Source organism: Theobroma cacao, chromosome 4 (genome assembly GCF_000208745.1).
Source record: "Theobroma cacao cultivar B97-61/B2 chromosome 4, Criollo_cocoa_genome_V2, whole genome shotgun sequence".
NCBI classification, from domain to species: Eukaryota; Viridiplantae; Streptophyta; class Magnoliopsida; order Malvales; family Malvaceae; genus Theobroma; species Theobroma cacao.
The window spans coordinates 27,962,852-27,980,639 of record NC_030853.1 but is presented as its reverse complement, the minus strand read 5'-3'; the positions used below and the strand labels follow the sequence as shown (position 1 = coordinate 27,980,639).

Sequence of the window (17,788 nt, the reverse complement as noted above, 5' to 3'; positions counted from 1 at the left end):
TGGATGTATTTGTTCTTTATTACCTCAGATTAAATATGCCAGGTGTAATGAATCCGATTGAATTGGTGGAATCCAAAATCTCTCTACCTGCTTGATCAGGGAAACTTTTGACACATGTCCTACGATTCTCAGGAAGCTAAAACTAAATTACTTACTACTTAATATGCCACAAGAAATTGCAGTTTAAATACGGAAAGGATCGTGTTTTGACAATCCAAGTCAGATTGCAGTAAGTTTTTGTCCATGATGAAGTTGCAGTAGTATGTTCATCGTGAGGCATTTAAGAATTTTTGGTTATGTGATAATTTCGTAATATTTTCAGGTTTTTTTGTTAATCATAAAGCACAAACACGGATAATACCTAGCGGTTATTCTCTGCTATAAAATGGCTGGCCTATCGACTCGTCCCGCAACCTCTTGGCAGATTGATCTAGGAACAGATATGTATGCTTTGCTGAACTTAATTGGAAGACAACATCAGTGAAGGAAAAGAAAAATCTATTATGGCACCATGTTTCACCAGTAACTCCATGCTCTTGCCTCTTTAGCCAAATAATACGATCCCCGGACAGACAAAAGGAAAGAAACTGATCTTGAACTACCTCGTTATCATCCACAATGATTCATCTGTCGGTAGTGATAACAAGAAAAGAAAAGGGAAATAACCACCCTGTAACCAAAATCTAACCGTTCATTGTAATCTTGATAACAGTAACTACACATAAGGCTTACGTTAACAGTTGCAAATATTGGAGGACAAGAAACATGGGGTTGAAATGTAAGCACGTGCCAATCAGCAGAAAAACATGTTTTTGGCACTCTGAATTCATTCCGGAATTGAACTCTTTTCCCCTATATGTGAACTACTCACTTGTGTCCTTTATTGATCTGGTCTGTTGAGCATTCACTCAATAAATATATATGTTTAATTTCTTACCAGAGCTCCATGTATATGCTGAATGCCATCTATCCTACCTGTTTAAAATGGTGAAGTATAATTCACTCATCAGTCAGACACGATTAATTTCTTTATGTGAATTAGTTGTTTCATCTTCTATTTTGTAATTTTTAACTTATCTTCTTGAAGTTAAAGATGTTTAGGACTTCTAAGAAAAAAGAATAGGCATTGTTGAGGGTGGAAAAAAGCAAGCTTGGAAAGAAGGAATTGCTCCAGATCATGCGAGTTAGTGAATGAAGAGGGGAATTTTAATATTCCATGGCAGCAACTCTGCTGTCACCTATCCGTAATATGGATCAAGCATCTGGGGCAGACTCTTCTTAGAGATTTCTTAATTATCTAATGATTTCCGTGCAGGTATTCTTCATGCATAATCATCAACTGTTCTGCTACCTGTAAAAACAATGAGAATAAAATCATCCTATCATTTACATCCAAAAGGATTGAATAAATAATAAGCAAAAGAACTGGAATTTTGGTTGAGCCAAACGACATGGAGAAACCAAGTTGGATAAAAGGGCATATGGTATATACCTCCTCAATGCTCCCATCCTCAATCTCTGTATTTAAAGATAGTAGCATGCTTTCATGAAGCAAATTTTCTAAATCTTCTATCTGAAGTGCTGCAAAATTAACACATAGTTCATTGTTTGTGTTCCTACGCGTATATACCTAACATCCAGCCTAAGAAATCTTCGAAATAACAATATCCATCAGAAACATGCTTAAAGAGCAGAAAAAATAACCTTTGGATTGAGAGAACCAAGAGAAGATATCAGCGGCAAGCTGTTGGGATTTCTGGAAGGAATCATGGCCACCCCATTGGTTTTGGACAGCCATTTGAAGGCCATGCCATCGGGAAAGAAGCAATGTGATTTCTTCCTGGAGATGAGAGGCAGCCTCAGGCTTTTGACGAGTAAAGGGAACGCCCGAATGGTTGTTCCCATTCAAGGATCCCATTTTCTAAGCCTCTTTTGTTCTGCTTTCTCTTCTCCTAAAGAATCCCAAAACGGTGAAAACATTTGGCTAGGGAGATTTATAGGGAGAGACTTCCTTTTGTCCCCTGGGGTTTCCTTGTTTTGTTGACAATACGAGTGCAATATAGAAAGAGCTGCGAAAAGCTGGGATCAGAGGAGAGAGAGTCGGTGAGAAAACATGACCGTCAGACAGATTTTGAACAGCCAGCTAGATTGAGCAACAGGGAAAAATGACGTTGAGCTCCCACTTTAGGTTCCAGTCTGATGCTCTCTTACGTATTTTTTCAAAAGAAATTAAGGCAATGACATAGTTTTATTGGGGAACGTCACTGGGGGTTTCACCTTAAATTTATCTGTCATGGAGATATAGAAATGAAATTTCAGAGGATGAATGAAAGACCAGGAACAAATAAGAAAAGAAATAACATACTTCAATAGTTAAATTCTAGAATAATGTTTAGTAATATTACTACAGTTCGAGGGATTTCAGTTCTATCTTTTCAAGAAATTAAAGATTCAGCCTTGTTAGGAGGGACCTCCCAGAGGAGAACGCCAACCACCATGTTCCTGCACTACATAATTAATGATAAATGCCATAATGATTAATTTTTTTGATAATGGCATAGTGAACCTAACTTCAAAAACAATCTTGTACACCATAGTGAGATCCACAAAACATTAAAACAAACCAACATTTCCACGGAAATCATCTGAAGCTGGCAACAGCTGAGATGAATACATCTCGAGTTTTACGAGCTTCTCTCTTTTCAAATCATTGAGCTCTATCTCCAATACCTCTATCTTTTTATCAATGCAGCTCAACTCGTTACAAGCTTTTCGATTCAGATAAGACTTTGCGATTTTCTTTAAATGCTCTGTCGCAAAGTCTACATTGAATTTGATGCGTTTAGCTTCAGCTATGCAGTCTCTCCATTTGAAAATCAACTCCTCAGTCACTTGTTCCAAAGATGTGTCCCCCATTTCTTGGATTGTGGCTAAAAACTGAAGCAATACATTTTCAGCAGAAAAAGAACTTAACAAAGAATTGCTTGTTATATCACCATAGGAAGTGATTATCTTTTCAAAAATAGGCTGCAAAACCAATGGAATCCTGTATCCTCGAACCTCTTGTTTCTCTCCTTGCAATAGTGTCTTGAAATCAGAATATGAAACGGTACTCCTCTCATCTCGTTCCAATTTTTCCATCAATGTTAAGCAGCAAGCAGGAGATAACTACAAAAAGTAATAGCAATTTTCATTTTGTCATATCACTTTAGATTTAACTTTTCGAACAAAAAAATAAAAATCACTTTAGATAAGATTTTATATTCTATTTGGTCGTGGTTTTTGCATTCTTTTTTAGTTTAGTTTCTTGTTATTTTTTTGTATTATTTAAGTCGAGTGGGTGGGTTTTAATATTTCAACAACAGCATTTTGTAAGGGATTCATTGTGTATTCATTTTCCTTTTTAAAGCAAGTCATAACAAAAATTAATTGGAGTCTTAATTATTCATTGTTATGTAGCACACAAGAAAGAGAATACCTGGGGGGGTGTGAGTACTTGATTTTCCTCCTGGGAGATCCCAGCATCAATCTGCACAACAGCTGAATAAGTTCTTTGGAAATAAGTTCTCGAAATTAATAAGCTCTTTGAATGTCGTTCCGCACAATCACCAAGACCAACTCCCCAAATGAATGCCAGAATATAATTGTGATCTCTTGTCTTCCTATTTTCAAACTATATTTTTCTACATATTATAGCTTTAAATTGTACAATGAAAGGTAATCGTCTCTTATTTTATAAATATTAGCTTTTCACTCTATTTTTTTTAAAAAAATATTTCATAGCTTTTTAACTATAGATGACGAAAAGCAATGACAACGAAGGGAAAGTTCTTTAATTCTACTGATAGCATCATCCTATAACAATAGTCAATAAATAAATTAATTTCTTAATCCCAATTTCCACAGTATGACCGGAGTAGAAGCATAAAGCATTTAAAATAATATGCGATCAACAGCTTCTAAATCTGTTTCGTAAAACTAATATATATCTACTTCAATTCCTTACTCCTGTAACGCCATGGTCAGATATTGCAATCTTCTTTCCAGAATGAGCCAAATAAAAGCATGTCTAGGAATGGTCTTTTTATGACCATAAAACTTTGGTCCAATGGAAGACTGTGCAAAGCATTTCTGACATGAGAATTTAACAATCAAAGAACAGGAGAATACCTGGAGGTAAGTCATTGGTTGGTTTTCCTCCAAGGAATGACTCTGAACATCATTATGCATAACAACAAGATCTCTGTAAGAAGCATCCTGCATAAGCATAACAAGGTTAAAAGCTCTCTTAAGTGTTATAAGAAAAATTAGTCATGCATTTTGAAGGGCTTGGGTAGAGATGAGCTGCTATACCATGGAAGCATTAATGATGAGTAAAGTGAGCCATCCATTCATTACTTAAAATTTACTGGAAAACAGGACTTCTAATCTATCAACATGGAGATCATTGACGAAAAATAAGTAATAACCATAGATCATCTAGTCCTAGAACGATGCTTTGTTAAATTAGGAACAACAAAAATTATTACAGTTGCAAGTCAACTATGCTTTGTCCAACAGAACTGAAATAACAGCTGGAGATTGCTTCTTTTTTTAAGCAAATAATGAAAGAAATTATACAACAACAGCCTTAAAACAAGGCATTTCAGGTCAGTGAGACGTGATACTCGTGAATTTCTCAATATAACATCTCAATAATATTTTCTATTTCTAATATATTTTAACCAATAGGAAAAATAGAGAATGCGATCAGTTCTTTACTTGCCTATTTGATATATATATTTTGCAATATGGATGGCCACAGTTTTTGGAATATATATTAAATTCACATGATAGGAGAATACCTGAGGATTAGTGGGTGATTGGTTTTCCTCCAAAATCCTTGGAGGTTGGTCCTCCACAACAACGGGAAGATCTCTGTCACTACCGAAGTCCTGCACCGGTCCATGAATACTTGGTGCCTCAGTTTCCTTTCCTTGTTCTGATGCTTGTAACATGCTTCTTAACATGTTAATCTCATCCTTCAGCTTTTCATTCTCGACCCTTTTGTTGTACCTATATTTGGCGTCATTTAGTCTCTTCCTTTCTCTTTTCTCCTCTTCACTTAGCACGGATCCTTTACGACGACCACCGCTTCCTGTTGAGTTTGTCTGAGAAACTGAAGACCGTTGATCAATCTGAGATTGGTTAATCACTTGGTTTTGTTCTAAGCCATGCAGCGGGATTACATGGCCTGCAGCTGCAGCTTGTTCACTTTGAAAACTGTTTTCTTGCTGTTGACCATCCAAGCCATCAAGCAGCGAAACTTGTTCTTCAAGTTCCTTAACATAGTCGTCCGTTGCGGATAAATACCGGACATACTGCCCGATATATACCCTTTTGGAGTTCTGGCACATGTATGTTCACTTGCACCCCGTTTAAAGTTTCCTACTAATTTATAGAACCGATCATATTGGCTGATTTGGATTTCAGTTGTTTCGCCTGGGAAATCATGCTCCTGCCAACAACGATTAATCTTCAATCTCTTCAATATAGATGAGAGAGAGCAACTACAGAAACAGACTAAGATAACGAACCAAAGAAATCAAACTTTGAGCAGCGTAAGAGAAGGGGAGAAAAAAGGACGTTGACTTTGAGAGGTAACACGTTACACACTTGTATTAGTTCTGTCCGCAACTTTGGCTGGTCGGAATGATTGCTGAAAAAATAATATTATAGTTATATATATATATATATATATATATATATATATGAAAAAATATGGATTAAAATAGGGAAAGATAATATTATAGTTATTGGCTTAAAAACACTTTATCGAATATGTGATATTGTTGAAATTATTTTTATGTATGAAAAGTTTTTATTATGAACATTAAATAGTTATAAAATATATTTAACTTTTTAAGTTTCATTTTATTATTAATTACATCACTTATTTTTTATTTTCTTTTTTTGATTTATTTTATAAAATAAATAAATAGTAAAAAAACGTAATTATTAAAAAGCAAATGCAAGTAAATTTAAATATTATGTTATTTATAAATTTTGAAATTATATAAATCTGCATTGGTGCTTCCACGTTGAAGGCTCGAAGCCTTTTTCTAGTAAATTGTAAGCATTAATGATGCTAGGTGGCATGAATGAAGCCGCCGTCATAAAGAAAAAGGGTATAGCCAGGGAAGAAGAAGAAAGAAGGAATAAAATCCAGCCAGTCGAAGAAGAAGAACCCAGTTGAAGAAAAAGATGACTCTCGATCAACAGAACAGAGGCCATTTTTCCGAATGAAGAAGAGCAAAAAATGGTAAATTAGTTTTTTTTTTTTTTTTATTTTGCTAAGTTGCAGTCTAAGATTGCATTTACATTATCTCCATTGATTATAACTTAATGATTACGATATAATGTTACATTGTATTAATTTTTTTCTTAACCAAAAGTTGCAATGCAATTTAAAAACTTACATTACAAGGACTATTGAAAAGATCCAAATGTCGTCTTAGAGATGTCAAGAAAGATTGGATCGGCAGGACTCGATCCGACAACTTAATCTTAAAGGTTGTATTTGATGTCTTACAATAATTAGTTATTATAGAGAATGTGATTGTTGCAAAGAAAACATTACATTTATGGGAATCCACATCTGATCATTTCCTTCGATGATTTTGAATCTTTGCAAAACAAAAACACAGTTTGCCAGTTCTTTTTGTCCCTCTGGGTTTCCTTGTTTTGTTGACAGTATGAATGTAAGATAGAAGGAGGCGTGAAAAGTTGGGATCAGAGACCGTCAGACAGATTTTGAATAGCCAGCTAGATTAAGCAACGGGGAAAAATGACGTTGAGCTCCCACTTCAGGTTCCAGACTCCAGTCTAATACTATCTTATGTATTTTTTTTTAAAAGAAAGAGACATGACATAGCTTCACTAGGGATTTTACCTTAAATTTATGTGTAATGGAAATATAGAATTGAAATTTCAGAGGATGAATGAAAGACCAGGAACAAAGAAGAACCGAAATAACATATTTAAAATGTTAAACTCTTCAGAGACTCATTGTTGTAAGGAGGGACTCCCCAGAGGAGATAGCCAACAGTGTTCTCACACTACATTATAATGATAAATGTCATAATGAACCCTTTTTTGGGTTGATAATGTCACAGTGAACCTAACTATAAAAACAATCTTGTACACCATGAAGTGAGATCCATAAAACATCAAAATAAGCCAACATTTCTATTGAAATCTTCTGAAGCAGCCAACAGATAAGGTGAACACGCCTCGAGCTTTTCAAACTTCTGTCTTTGTAGATCATTGAACTCTGTCTCCAATACCTCTATCCTCTTATCGATGTTATTCAAATCGTTTAAAGCTTTTCGACCCAAATAAGACTTAGCAACTTTCTTTAAATGCTCGGTCGCAAAGTCTACATTGAATTTGATGCGTTTAGCTTCAGCTATGCAATCTCTCCATCTGAAAATCAGCTCCTCAGTCACTTGTTCCAAAGTTGTGTCCCCCATTTCTTGGATTGTGGCTAAAAACTGAAGCAATACATTTTCAGCAGAAAAAGAACTTAACAAAGAATTGCTTGTGATATCACCGTAGGAAGTAACTATCTTTTCAAATATAGGCTGCAAAACCAATGGAATCCTGTATCCTCCAACTTCTTGTTTCTCCCCTTGCAATAATATCTCGAAATCAGAATATGAAACGGTACTCTTCTCATCTCGTTCCAATTTGTCCATAAATGTTAAGTAGTCAACAGCAAATAACTACAAAAAGTAATGGCAATTTTTATGTTGTCAATCACTTTAGATAAGTATTTATATTCTATTTGGTTGTTGTTTTTGCACTCTTTTTTTAGTTTAGTTTATTATTTTTTTAGTTATTTAAGTCAAGTTGGTGAATTTTAATATTTCAAACATATTGACTTAAGGGATTCATTGTGTATGTTTTTACTTTTCAAGGCAAGTCAACAACAAAAATTAGGCGGAGTCTTGGTATGTAGCACACAGGAAAGCAGAATACCTGGGGCTGAGTGAGTAATTGGTCTTCTTCCAGGGATTTCCAAGTATCATTCTGAGTGAGTAATTGGTTTTCTTCCAGGGATTTCCAAGTATCATTCTGCACAATAGCCGAAAGAGTTCTTTGAGAATAAGCTCTTTGAATGTCGTCCCAAACTTCTTTTCAGAATAAGCCTAATAAAAGCATATCCAGGAATGGTCCTTTTATGACCATAAAACTTTGGTCCATGGAAGACTCCGCAAAGCATTTCTGCCACGAGAATTTAACAATCAAATAACAGGAGAATACCTGGAGGTAATTGATTGGTTGGTTTTTTTCCAAGGATTGACTCTGAACATCATTATGCATAACAACCAAAAGATCTCTGTAAGAAGCATCCTGCATACGCATAACAAAGTTAAAAGCTCTCGTAAGTGTTATAAGAAAAGTCATGCATGTTGGAGGGCTCGGGTAGAGATGAGCTGCTCTATCATGGAAGCATTAATGATGAGTAAAGTGACCCATCCATTCATTACTTAAAGTTCCCTGGAAAACAGGATTTCTAAACTATAAACATGGAGATAATTAACGAAAATAAGTAATAACCATAGATCATCTAGTCCCACAACGATGCTTTGTTAAATCAGGACGATAACAATTATTACAGTTGCAAGTCAACTATGCTTTGTCCAACGGAACTGAAATAACAGCAAGACATTGCTGCTTTTTTTTTTTTTGAAGCAAATAAAGAAAGAAAATATACAACAGGCATTCCAGGTCAGTGAGAAGTGATACTCATGAATTTCTCAATATAACATCTCAATAATATTTTCTATTTCTAATCTATTATAACCAATAGGAAGAATAGAGAATGGTGACCATCGCAATATGAATGGCCACAGTTTTTGGAAAATTAAATTCACATGATAGGAGAATACCTGAGGATTAGTGGGTGATTCGTTTTCCTCCAAAATCCTTGAAGGTTCGTTCTCCACAACAACAGGAAGATCTCTGTCACAACCGAAGTCCTGCACCGGTCCATGAATACTTAGTGCCTCTGTTTCCTTTCCTTTTTCTGATGCTTGCAACATATTTCTTAACATGTTAATCTCATCCTTCAGCTTTTCATTCTCGACCCTTTTGTTGTACCTGTATTTGGCGTCATTCAGTCTCTTCCTTTCTCTTTTTTCCTCTTCACTTAGCACGGATGGTTTACGACGACCACCCCTTCCCGTTGAGTTTGTCTGAGAAAGTGAAGACCGCTGATCAATCTGAGATTGGTTTATCGCTTGGTATTGTTCCAAGCCATGCAGCGGGATTACATGGCCTGCAGCTGAAGCTTGTTCACTGTGAAAAGTGTTTTCTTGCTGTTGGCCATCCGAGCCATCGGGCAGCGAAATTTGTTGTTCAAGTTGCTTAACATAGTTGTCTGTTGCGGATATATACCGGACACACCGGCCGATATATACCCTTTTTTTGGGGATCTGGCACATGTATGCTCACTTGCACACAGTTTAACGTTTCCTACTAGTTTATAGAACCGATCATATTGGCTGATTTGGATTTCAGCTGATTCGCCAGGAAAATGATGCTCCTGCCAACACCGATTCTTCAATCTCTTCAAGATAGAGGAGAGAGGGCAACTACAAAGAGAAACTAAGATAACAAACCAAAGAAATCAAACTTTGAGCAGCGTAAGAGAACGAGTGAAGAGGGATTTAAGGAGAGAAAAGATGCTTAAGAACAAGGGCCATACGAGAACAAAACAGAAGAAAGAAAGGACATTGACTTTGCGCGCTAACATGTTAGACACCCTTACTAGTTCCAGCCAGAAATTTCAACTAAGGCGAGATGGTCAGGGCTTGACCAAACAACTTAAGCTCAAGTACCGTCGAACTTATCGGTTTCGATTCGTGGTGATTGTCCAATAAGAATCTTGATCGGTTTTATATTTATTTATCAATTAATTATGTTTTTCCCGACTCATTGCCATAGCATCTAATCCTTCATAATTTTACCCAAAACAGAAAAATCATGCATTTGTTAAACTAAAACCTCACAATCTTACTATTCTCCAATGGCCTTCGTCCACAAACTTACCCCTTTGATGCAGTTCATCAGGTCATAGGCTGATGTCATACGTTTACGTCACAAAGCCCCTAATAAGTTGGGCTTAAACCCAAAATCCTACCAATACATCGAAACCAAAAAGCCCAAAAAATAACGCTCTATAAATCTCCATCTTCAAAGCCTTTTGCCGCCACAATCTTCAACCATGGTCATCACACTCTCCACCACCAAAACCCATGCCATTCCTCACCGCAAACGAGCTAGGCTCCCTCTTGGTATCCGCCATCTCCACGCACTCCCTCCTCTTCGGCAGAGCCACCCATGCCCACATTCTCAAAAGTCTCCAAATCCCTTTCCCTTCTTTCCTCTCGAACCACCTTATCAACATGTACTCCAAATTCAACCTTCCCAACTCCGCGCACCTCGTCCTCTTACAAACCCCACCCGAGTCCCGTTCTGTCGTCACTTGGACGGCCCTCATTTCAGGTCACGTCCAAAACGGCCATTTCGCTTCCGCTCTCATCCATTTTTCCCACATGCGGAAAGACCTCATTTCTCCCAATGATTTCACCTTCCCTTGCGCCTTCAAGGCCTCCGCTGCGCTTCGATCACCTGTTGTGGGAAAACAACTTCATGCGCTGGCTTTGAAGTCTGCCCAGATTTTTGATTCCTTTGTTGGGTGTAGTTGCTTTGATATGTATTTGAAAACGGGGCTCAGAGGTGAAGCGAGGAACATGTTTGATGAAATGCCTGAGAGAAGCGTCGCAATGTGGAATGCGAATATTTCTAATGCGGTGCTCGACGGGAAACCTAGTATTGCGGTGGATGTTTTTATTAAGTTTAGAAGGGTTGGTGGGGAGCCTGATCCGATTACGTTTTGTGTCTTCCTTAATGCGTGTTCCGATGCTTTTTATTTGGAATTAGGGAGGCAGTTACATGGTTGTGTGATAAGAAGCGGTTTTGATGGGAATTTGTCAGTATGTAATGGGCTTGTTGATTTTTATGGGAAGTGTAAAGAGGTGGAATCTGCAAAGATGGTTTTTGATGGAATGGAGAAGAGAAATGCGGTTTCTTGGTGCTCATTGGTGTCTGCTTATGAGCAAAATTATGAGGAAGAGAATGCTTGTGAAGTGTTTTTGGCAGCAAGGAAAGAAGGGGTTGAGCCTACGGATTTTATGGTTTCGAGTGTTATCAGTGCTTGTGCAGGGATGTCAGGCCTTGAGTTCGGTAGGTCAGTTCACGGGCTTGCTGTTAAGGCTTGTGTTGAAGGGAATGCTTTTGTTGGGAGTGCACTCATTGATATGTATGGTAAATGTGGAAGCATTAAGGATGCCGAGCAAGCTTTTCATGAGATGCCTGAGAGGAATTTAGTTACTTGGAATTCAATGATAGGTGGATATGCACATCAAGGGTGTGCTGATATGGCTTTGCCATTGTTTCAAGACATGATGTCTTGTGGTGTTGTTCCAAATTATGTGACTTTGGTTTGCGTATTATCGGCTTGTAGCAGGGGAGGGGCAGTGAAGTTGGGAGTGGAGATTTTTGAATCAATGAACGAGAGGTTTCACATTGAACCAGGGGCAGAGCATTATGCTTGTGTTGTGGACTTGCTAGGGAGAGCTGGGATGGTGGAGCGTGCTTATGATTTTATAAAGAAAATGCCCATTGCTCCAACAATTTCTGTCTGGGGGGCTCTTTTAAACGCTTGTAGGGTGTATAAAAAACCAGAATTAGGGAGGATAGCTGCTTATAAACTATTTGAACTTGATCCTAAAGATTCTGGCAACCATGTGTTGCTATCTAATCTGTTTGCATCTACTGGCAGGTAAGGTCATCCCTTGAAAACCTATGATAAAGCTTAATCTTCAAGAAATTTCTGGTCATTTGGATCTTAGAATTAAAGAATTTTTAAACTTCTTTCTTTACCAGAACTTGTGTTTTTTTGTTAGCTAACTGTTCTAGAGACTAATGTAGGTGGGAAGAGGCTGATCTTGTGAGGAAGGAGATGAAGGATGTCGGAATCAAAAAGGGTGCAGGTTGCAGTTGGATCACTGTAAAGAACAAGGTCCACACCTTCCAAGCAAAGGATACTTCACATGAAATGAATTCAAAGATTCAAGAAATGTTGGCTAAACTCAGGAGAGAGATGAAATCGGCTGGCTACATTGCAGATACGAACTTCGCCCTTTATGATTTAGAGGAAGAAGAGAAAATATCAGAGGTTGGGTACCATAGCGAGAAAATTGCACTAGCCTTTGGTCTTATAGTTATACCCCCTGGAGTACCTATAAGAATCACAAAGAACCTCAGAATCTGTGGAGATTGCCATAGCGCCTTCAAGTTTATGTCAGGCATTGTTGGGAGAGAGATCATTGTGAGAGATAATAACCGATTTCATCGCTTCAGGGACGGGCAATGCTCTTGTAGAGATTATTGGTGAATAATTGATATACTCATCAATTTTTTATTTCTCATTATATTAACTTGATTCCCATTTTTTCCAGCTTAAACTATTTTCTCAAGATAGTGGGAACTAGCCATATACTTAAAGATACATACCTCACGTTATAACCATCTGTTAAGTAAGTTCACATGTCCTTTTTTTCACAGCTGAGTTTGGAAGGTGATTATGTACTTCACAATTCTTTTTCTTTTAATTTTTCATTTTTGTTAAATGATAATTATAGCTACCAAGGCATTTACTGGTTTGCCACAAGAAAATAAATATTTGTTAAAATCCAAAAAGGTACATTTGGGTTCCGTTCTATAAATATAAACGGCGCCGTTTCCTGGTAGCTAAGTAGCTACATGTATATGGAGCAGTGCCGTGTCGAATTTTAGGACATAGAAACAAAGTTTTTAAAAAAAAAAAATGGCTGTGGCAAAAGCAGCTTGCCTTAACCACATCTCCAGAGAATCCTCTGACATTAGACGTCTCGCTGATTTCTACAAAGAGGTTGTTTCTTATGGACTTATCTTTTTATCAGTAACGTTTTCATTGAGGTTTTAGCTGTTTTTATTTGTGTTTTAGATCTTTGCGTTCGAGGAGATTGAGAGCCCAAACTTCGAGTTTAAGGTAATCTGGCTGAATCTCCCGGGAGCTTTCCCTATGCACCTGATCGAAAGGAGCCCACTCACGAAACTTCCAGAAGGTCCCTACAGTGCCACTTCAGCTGTTGCTGACCCCAGCCATCTCCCCAGAGGTCATCATATTTGCTTCACGGTCTCCAATTTTGATTCCTTTGTTCAGTCTCTCAAGGTGCCCCTTTAATTCTGCGCTCTTTGTTCTGGGTCCTTTTTTCCTACTTTCGTAAATAGCATGTTGTTCTAGTAGAATTGATAAAATTTTAGATGTTCTTAAAACTTAGGACTATAAATTGGAATTGAGGGAATTGAAGGTGTCTTTTTTATATGGTTAAAGGCAAAGGAACATAAAATGAGAAGGAGATATCCTTGGTTGAGCTCTGGCGATTGCCATTAAAAAAAAGAGTCTTTTTTTATTTCAGTAGTTGCGATTATCCATTTCCTGTTGACATTATGGGATATTGGGTTAATACAGGACAAAGGTATAGAGACTTTTCAGAGGTCCCTGCCCAATGGGAAGGTCAGACAGGTCTTCTTCTTTGATCCAGATGGTGAGTTTTTTACTTTTGGTTACTACTATAGTATTTTGTTAAAGGCTTTTATTTATAGAGGATCATGTTCTGAGCATCCTGGTAAGTACACTACTATCCAAACCTCTGAAACACCCCGCGAACAAAAATCCCCTTTCGCCCTGTTTCATTTGCATGTATGTACACCACTTTGAATATCAAACTTCTGTAGTGTAAAGTGCTGGGGTGCTGATTGCTCCTAGGATGTTTACTATTTTTGTAATGGTTTGGCCTATTGGCATTTTCAGGTTCATATTTGAGAATTGAACTTTGATGTACAGGTAATGGATTGGAGGTTGCCAGTAGGGAAGATCCATAGTAATAGGTGGGGCATTTGAAGTTTATCTATATCTATGCAAAACTAATAGATCCGCCGAAGGACAATTACGTGCAACTGATCATTTCTCTTGCTTGCTGTTGTAAGGGTAATAATATCTATGAAATATCTGTGGATGTTTTTGTGTGACCTTTACAAATGCTTTTTCTTCCTTAACAATGCATCCTTTGGCATTTCACTAGTGCTTATGTTGATTGCCTGATCAAGGATGTAGTTTGGGTGTATATATCCTTTGATGGCTAATTATTAGATTATGAGCCTATAACTCAAATTCGGTGGCAGGGCTCATCTTTCTCTACGATGATGATTATAAGATAATGAAATGACTTGCTTGAAGGGATAGGAATCCCCATGTCCAATTAGTATCTCTTCGGCTACCGGGTTAACAGGCTTGGTTTTTTCAGTAGACAAGAAGGAAAACTGTGCTATGCCCTGTGGCAGTGTGAACAAAGCTTAATTTGCAAACAACTTTTTCCCAATTACTTTATTTACAGAGGACTTCATTAGCCCATTTCCCCCTTTTCTTTTTCTTGTTTCATGCAAATTAAAAGGTATAACAAAAGAAAATTAGTGTTGGCTTGGCTTTTGCATTCTAGCAGGAGATTGACGTGGTTGGGTGTCTTGGATGCTAGAAAACCGAGAACAGCTTGTCTTGTTTCTCCCTAGTTTCACGTTTCAAAGACTGAGCTGTGGTGGAAAGGATGGAAATGTACTGAAAAAAGTGATCATCTTTAGTCAATAGTTCTCTCTCCCAAAAATTCCCGTTCCTCTTATTGGAATGTGCAAAAGAAGCATATTTCCAAGATCTGCCTCTTCAAAACGGGTAATTCATTTGTTTCAAGGAAAAAAAATGTAGTAGTACTACTAGCTAAATTTCACTTTACAAGAAAGGGGGGAAATATCTGATTTATTACTATTAATTAGATAGTCAAATATCCATAATCCATGTTGTCTATCCTTCTACTATCTTTTTCCTTCATTTTTCATCTTTTTTGTTTTCTTTGTTATCCTTTTACCCACATTTTCGTTGCTTTTACTACCCTTAGCATTCCAACAACATAATACAGCCAATTAAAACAAAAAAATCTACTTGAACAAGATAAAGGTGCAGAGTAAGCATACAAGCTAGGAGATTCTATCTTTCAATTAAATAGAAAAAGCGCATTCATTATTGTCAAATATGAAACAGATAGAGATGGGGGGTAACCTTGAAGCTTAGAGTTGTTTTAAGCTTGTAGTTCTAGCCAAGGTGACTCTCCTTTGCTATGCTGTCAGACTGCCATCTGTAACAATTACCTTCCAAGTGTCTCTGATCTTTCAGACACCTCCCGAGTTCACAACATAGAACCATGCCAAATGAACCACCACGTGTACATTCACGTGTCAACATCTAGCCCAGTGTCAACGCCCCCCAAGACTCCAATACAACAGGCAATCCCCTCTATATATTCTCTGTACAGAGGTTGCCCCGAAAACACCAAAGAGTGACAAGAATCCTGACAGTACCGAATTGTATTGCTCGAAATACAGTCAAGAGCAGTGTTTTCATTGGCCGAAGATGAGCCAGGGACAGTCAAGGAGGCCTCAAGCAGGAGATCAACGTGAGAGCCAACCCATCAAATACGAAGATGTTTTTAACGGAACAGGTGAGCTCGCCAACAAGCCTATTGTACCTCAAGATGCAGCCATGATGCAGGCAGCTGAAACCGGGGTGCTAGGGTCACAATGATATCACAGACATGGCCGGAGATCAAGTCGTCAGCTTCTCTGAAACAGATGTTTCAGGCCGCCGTATAATCACAGAATCAGTTGCTGGACAGGCCTCTCTTTCTTCTTCTTAATTTCTATATTGATATGAACTTCCACTTTACTGTTACATTGCAATTTATGTTTTATGTTTTTTGTTTTGTTTTAGGTTGTTGGACAATATGTTCAAGCCACGCCAGTTCCGACAACTCAAATTGGGGTTATTCAGCAAACTGCAATAACAATAGGGGAAGCTCTTGAAGCGACGGCCCAAACAACCCGTGATAAACCTGTTGATCAAAGCGATGCGGCAGCAATTCAAGCAGCAGAGGTGAGAGCAACAGGTTCAAACGTTATAATCCCAGGTGGACTCGCAGCTACAGCTCAGTCTGCGGCGGCTCAGAATGCTTCCGTGAACCGCAATGAGGAAAAGATCCGTCTCAATGAAGTTTTAACGGTACATAATTACTTGGGGTATTTCTTCCATTGCAGAATTTCGATTAATGTTGAAGGGTTTGTATTTGAGAGTTATGAGATTTTATTTGCAGGGTGCGACTGCGAAGTTGCCAGCGGATAAGGCAGTGACAAGGCAGGATGATGAAGGAGTAGTGAGTGCAGAACTGAGAAACAATCCGAATGTAGCAACTCGTCCAGGTGCAGTAGCCGCTTCTATTGCTGCAGCTGCCAGGCTGAACGAGAACGTTAACATTTAATCACAGTTACATATATATAGTTATTATAGTCATGATGTTGGCCCGTGAAAAGTTTCGTCTGCACTTTAGCTTACAAAATGGTACATCTTTTTTGTAAAATATGAAACGAATAATGCAGAAACGTTTCCTTTTTTTGAGTCAATGCTCCTAAAATTTGCGACTTTATATGTATACCTGTCTACGCCTACATCAGGCAATAGGATATGGGAATTGCCAGGCGCCAGCAAGGAAATTTTGGGCTCAGTGAATGGTTAAGTAGATGGATTTCTAGTGGGCTAACTCCAGAAATTGGGCCCTATCTTTTAACCCGTAAGGCTCTAGGATCTTATGTTCTCGAGGGAATCTTTGCTGTCTCAGCCTCTCTTCCCCCCAACTAGACACTGCTGTTACAAGTTTCTATAAACGACTCATACATTCATACGATGTTTAAAGCTAAAACTGTCTTACCCGAATCAGTGATTGTTTCGAAAATATAATAAAACTCAAATCTATTAGATGTGGATGATTGTCAGCATAACCAAGAAATGAACTGGATCTGAAGGAGAAGAGGACAGGATCCTGATGGACGGTGCCCCCACTTCTACAGCTTGGTGGTGTACCTCCACATTTCAAGCAAAAGACCATGGAGAAACTTTGATTCAAAAAGGCAGGGAAAGCGCCCTGGTTTTTACAATTTTTTAAGATATTTGGAACTAAATGAAGTCACAAGGGGGGGACCTGGTAATTTTTCTTACTAGGAACATGAGACCTGATGCCCTCGTGAGCCCCTTTTTTCTCATTGTAAGGACAATCATGGCTCACCAAAAAAAAAAAAAGAGAGTTTCATAAGCTCCCATGCAGGGACAGAGAAGGTGACGCTGAAACCCACCCACAAAAAGCAGGCAGTTCGGTTTTCATTCACGTTTGCATAAGCTGCCACAACCTTGTCTTTCTCTGCCTATAAAGATAGGATGCTATGGTCATTTTACAATCAAAAAGCTTTTTCTAGCTATCTGCAACAAACATCGATGTGGTAAATTGGGATGAACTTTAGCATGTTGCACAATTGAAGTGTATATGGGCCACAGACTAGCAGAGATTTTGCATCAAATTGGACGGTCTGTGATGATATTTCAGATGTATCTGCTAGATATTGCTTTGACTCTGAACTAAATAAAGGAGTCAGAGTCCTGTTCGATTTTACCCCCTTGAAAACACAAATTTGGGTAGAAAAAACTTATCAGGATGACAATAGACAAAATTTCCATGGTTTAAGTTACAAGAAATTTCAGACT

At 38.0% G+C, this 17,788-nt stretch overlaps 6 protein-coding genes across 9 annotated transcripts; 3 read left to right on the top strand and 3 right to left on the bottom strand.

Moving 5' to 3' along the window:
- LOC18603002 (pre-rRNA-processing protein TSR2 homolog) lies at positions 348 to 2,000 on the bottom strand. Of its 2 annotated transcripts, XR_001927397.1 has the most exons (4): positions 1,705 to 2,000; positions 1,493 to 1,581; positions 1,239 to 1,351; positions 348 to 627 (listed from the first exon to the last, which is right to left on the bottom strand). XR_001927397.1 is itself a non-coding variant. In XM_007034717.2 (3 exons), the coding sequence occupies exons 1-3, from the start codon at positions 1,916 to 1,918 to the stop codon at positions 1,298 to 1,300; spliced, it is 357 nt and encodes a 118-aa protein (XP_007034779.1). In that variant the 5' UTR covers positions 1,919 to 1,999; the 3' UTR covers positions 634 to 1,297. The 2 variants fall into 2 exon arrangements, 1 of the variants encoding a protein (XP_007034779.1); XM_007034717.2 differs by lacking the exon at positions 348 to 627 and having other exon boundaries at positions 634 to 1,351; positions 1,705 to 1,999.
- Positions 2,346 to 5,671, bottom strand: LOC18603001. The gene is made up of 5 exons (XM_018119174.1): positions 5,656 to 5,671; positions 4,845 to 5,497; positions 4,171 to 4,257; positions 3,479 to 3,529; positions 2,346 to 3,168 (listed from the first exon to the last, which is right to left on the bottom strand). The coding sequence occupies exons 2-5, from the start codon at positions 5,394 to 5,396 to the stop codon at positions 2,614 to 2,616; spliced, it is 1,245 nt and encodes a 414-aa protein (XP_017974663.1). The 5' UTR covers positions 5,397 to 5,497; positions 5,656 to 5,671; the 3' UTR covers positions 2,346 to 2,613.
- LOC18603000 lies at positions 7,019 to 9,952 on the bottom strand. Of its 2 annotated transcripts, XM_007034714.2 has the most exons (5): positions 9,752 to 9,952; positions 8,934 to 9,651; positions 8,305 to 8,394; positions 8,020 to 8,115; positions 7,019 to 7,763 (listed from the first exon to the last, which is right to left on the bottom strand). In XM_007034714.2, the coding sequence occupies exons 2-5, from the start codon at positions 9,486 to 9,488 to the stop codon at positions 7,209 to 7,211; spliced, it is 1,296 nt and encodes a 431-aa protein (XP_007034776.2). In that variant the 5' UTR covers positions 9,489 to 9,651; positions 9,752 to 9,952; the 3' UTR covers positions 7,019 to 7,208. The 2 variants fall into 2 exon arrangements, with proteins under 2 accessions (XP_007034776.2, XP_017974661.1); XM_018119172.1 differs by having other exon boundaries at positions 8,934 to 9,952.
- LOC18602999 (pentatricopeptide repeat-containing protein At4g14850) lies at positions 10,266 to 12,575 on the top strand. Its single transcript, XM_018119161.1, has 2 exons — positions 10,266 to 11,890; positions 12,040 to 12,575. Exons 1-2 carry the CDS (start codon positions 10,302 to 10,304, stop codon positions 12,503 to 12,505), a joined length of 2,055 nt encoding a protein of 684 aa, XP_017974650.1. The 5' UTR covers positions 10,266 to 10,301; the 3' UTR covers positions 12,506 to 12,575.
- LOC18602998 (lactoylglutathione lyase) lies at positions 12,873 to 14,391 on the top strand. Of its 2 annotated transcripts, none has more exons than XM_007034709.2 (4): positions 12,873 to 13,021; positions 13,097 to 13,324; positions 13,625 to 13,700; positions 13,967 to 14,353. In XM_007034709.2, exons 1-4 carry the CDS (start codon positions 12,938 to 12,940, stop codon positions 13,990 to 13,992), a joined length of 414 nt encoding a protein of 137 aa, XP_007034771.1. In that variant the 5' UTR covers positions 12,873 to 12,937; the 3' UTR covers positions 13,993 to 14,353. The 2 variants fall into 2 exon arrangements, with proteins under 2 accessions (XP_007034771.1, XP_007034770.1); XM_007034708.2 differs by having other exon boundaries at positions 12,879 to 13,021; positions 14,000 to 14,391.
- LOC18602997 (late embryogenesis abundant protein D-34) lies at positions 14,482 to 16,677 on the top strand. The gene is given in 4 exon segments (XM_018119192.1): positions 14,482 to 15,775; positions 15,777 to 15,875; positions 15,971 to 16,258; positions 16,350 to 16,677. Coding segments are annotated over 4 exon segments (714 nt in total). The 5' UTR covers positions 14,482 to 15,613; the 3' UTR covers positions 16,515 to 16,677.

What these genes read in the sequence shown, in the direction of transcription:
- LOC18603002 (XM_007034717.2), bottom strand. Translation starts at nt 1,918, where the DNA reads ATGGGATCCTTGAATGGGAACAACCATTCGGGCGTTCCCTTTACTCGT. An exon ending in TTGGTTCTCTCAATCCAAAG is followed by an intron (nt 1,582 to 1,704) that starts GTTATTTTTTCT and finishes TTAATTTTGCAG; the next exon opens with CACTTCAGATAGAAGATTTA. An exon ending in AGGATGGGAGCATTGAGGAG is followed by an intron (nt 1,352 to 1,492) that starts GTATATACCATA and finishes TTGTTTTTACAG; the next exon opens with GTAGCAGAACAGTTGATGAT.
- LOC18603001 (XM_018119174.1), bottom strand. Translation starts at nt 5,396, where the DNA reads ATGTGCCAGAACTCCAAAAGGGTATATATCGGGCAGTATGTCCGGTAT. An exon ending in AATCACCCACTAATCCTCAG is followed by an intron (nt 4,258 to 4,844) that starts GTATTCTCCTAT and finishes ATGCTTATGCAG; the next exon opens with GATGCTTCTTACAGAGATCT. An exon ending in AACCAATGACTTACCTCCAG is followed by an intron (nt 3,530 to 4,170) that starts GTATTCTCCTGT and finishes GCTGTTGTGCAG; the next exon opens with ATTGATGCTGGGATCTCCCA.
- LOC18603000 (XM_018119172.1), bottom strand. Translation starts at nt 9,488, where the DNA reads ATGTGCCAGATCCCCAAAAAAAGGGTATATATCGGCCGGTGTGTCCGG. An exon ending in AATCACCCACTAATCCTCAG is followed by an intron (nt 8,395 to 8,933) that starts GTATTCTCCTAT and finishes ATGCGTATGCAG; the next exon opens with GATGCTTCTTACAGAGATCT. An exon ending in AACCAATCAATTACCTCCAG is followed by an intron (nt 8,116 to 8,304) that starts GTATTCTCCTGT and finishes GCTATTGTGCAG; the next exon opens with AATGATACTTGGAAATCCCT.
- LOC18602999 (XM_018119161.1), top strand. Translation starts at nt 10,302, where the DNA reads ATGCCATTCCTCACCGCAAACGAGCTAGGCTCCCTCTTGGTATCCGCC. An exon ending in CTGTTTGCATCTACTGGCAG is followed by an intron (nt 11,891 to 12,039) that starts GTAAGGTCATCC and finishes AGACTAATGTAG; the next exon opens with GTGGGAAGAGGCTGATCTTG.
- LOC18602998 (XM_007034708.2), top strand. Translation starts at nt 12,938, where the DNA reads ATGGCTGTGGCAAAAGCAGCTTGCCTTAACCACATCTCCAGAGAATCC. An exon ending in TCGCTGATTTCTACAAAGAG is followed by an intron (nt 13,022 to 13,096) that starts GTTGTTTCTTAT and finishes TTTGTGTTTTAG; the next exon opens with ATCTTTGCGTTCGAGGAGAT. An exon ending in CTTCTTCTTTGATCCAGATG is followed by an intron (nt 13,701 to 13,999) that starts GTGAGTTTTTTA and finishes TTTGATGTACAG; the next exon opens with GTAATGGATTGGAGGTTGCC.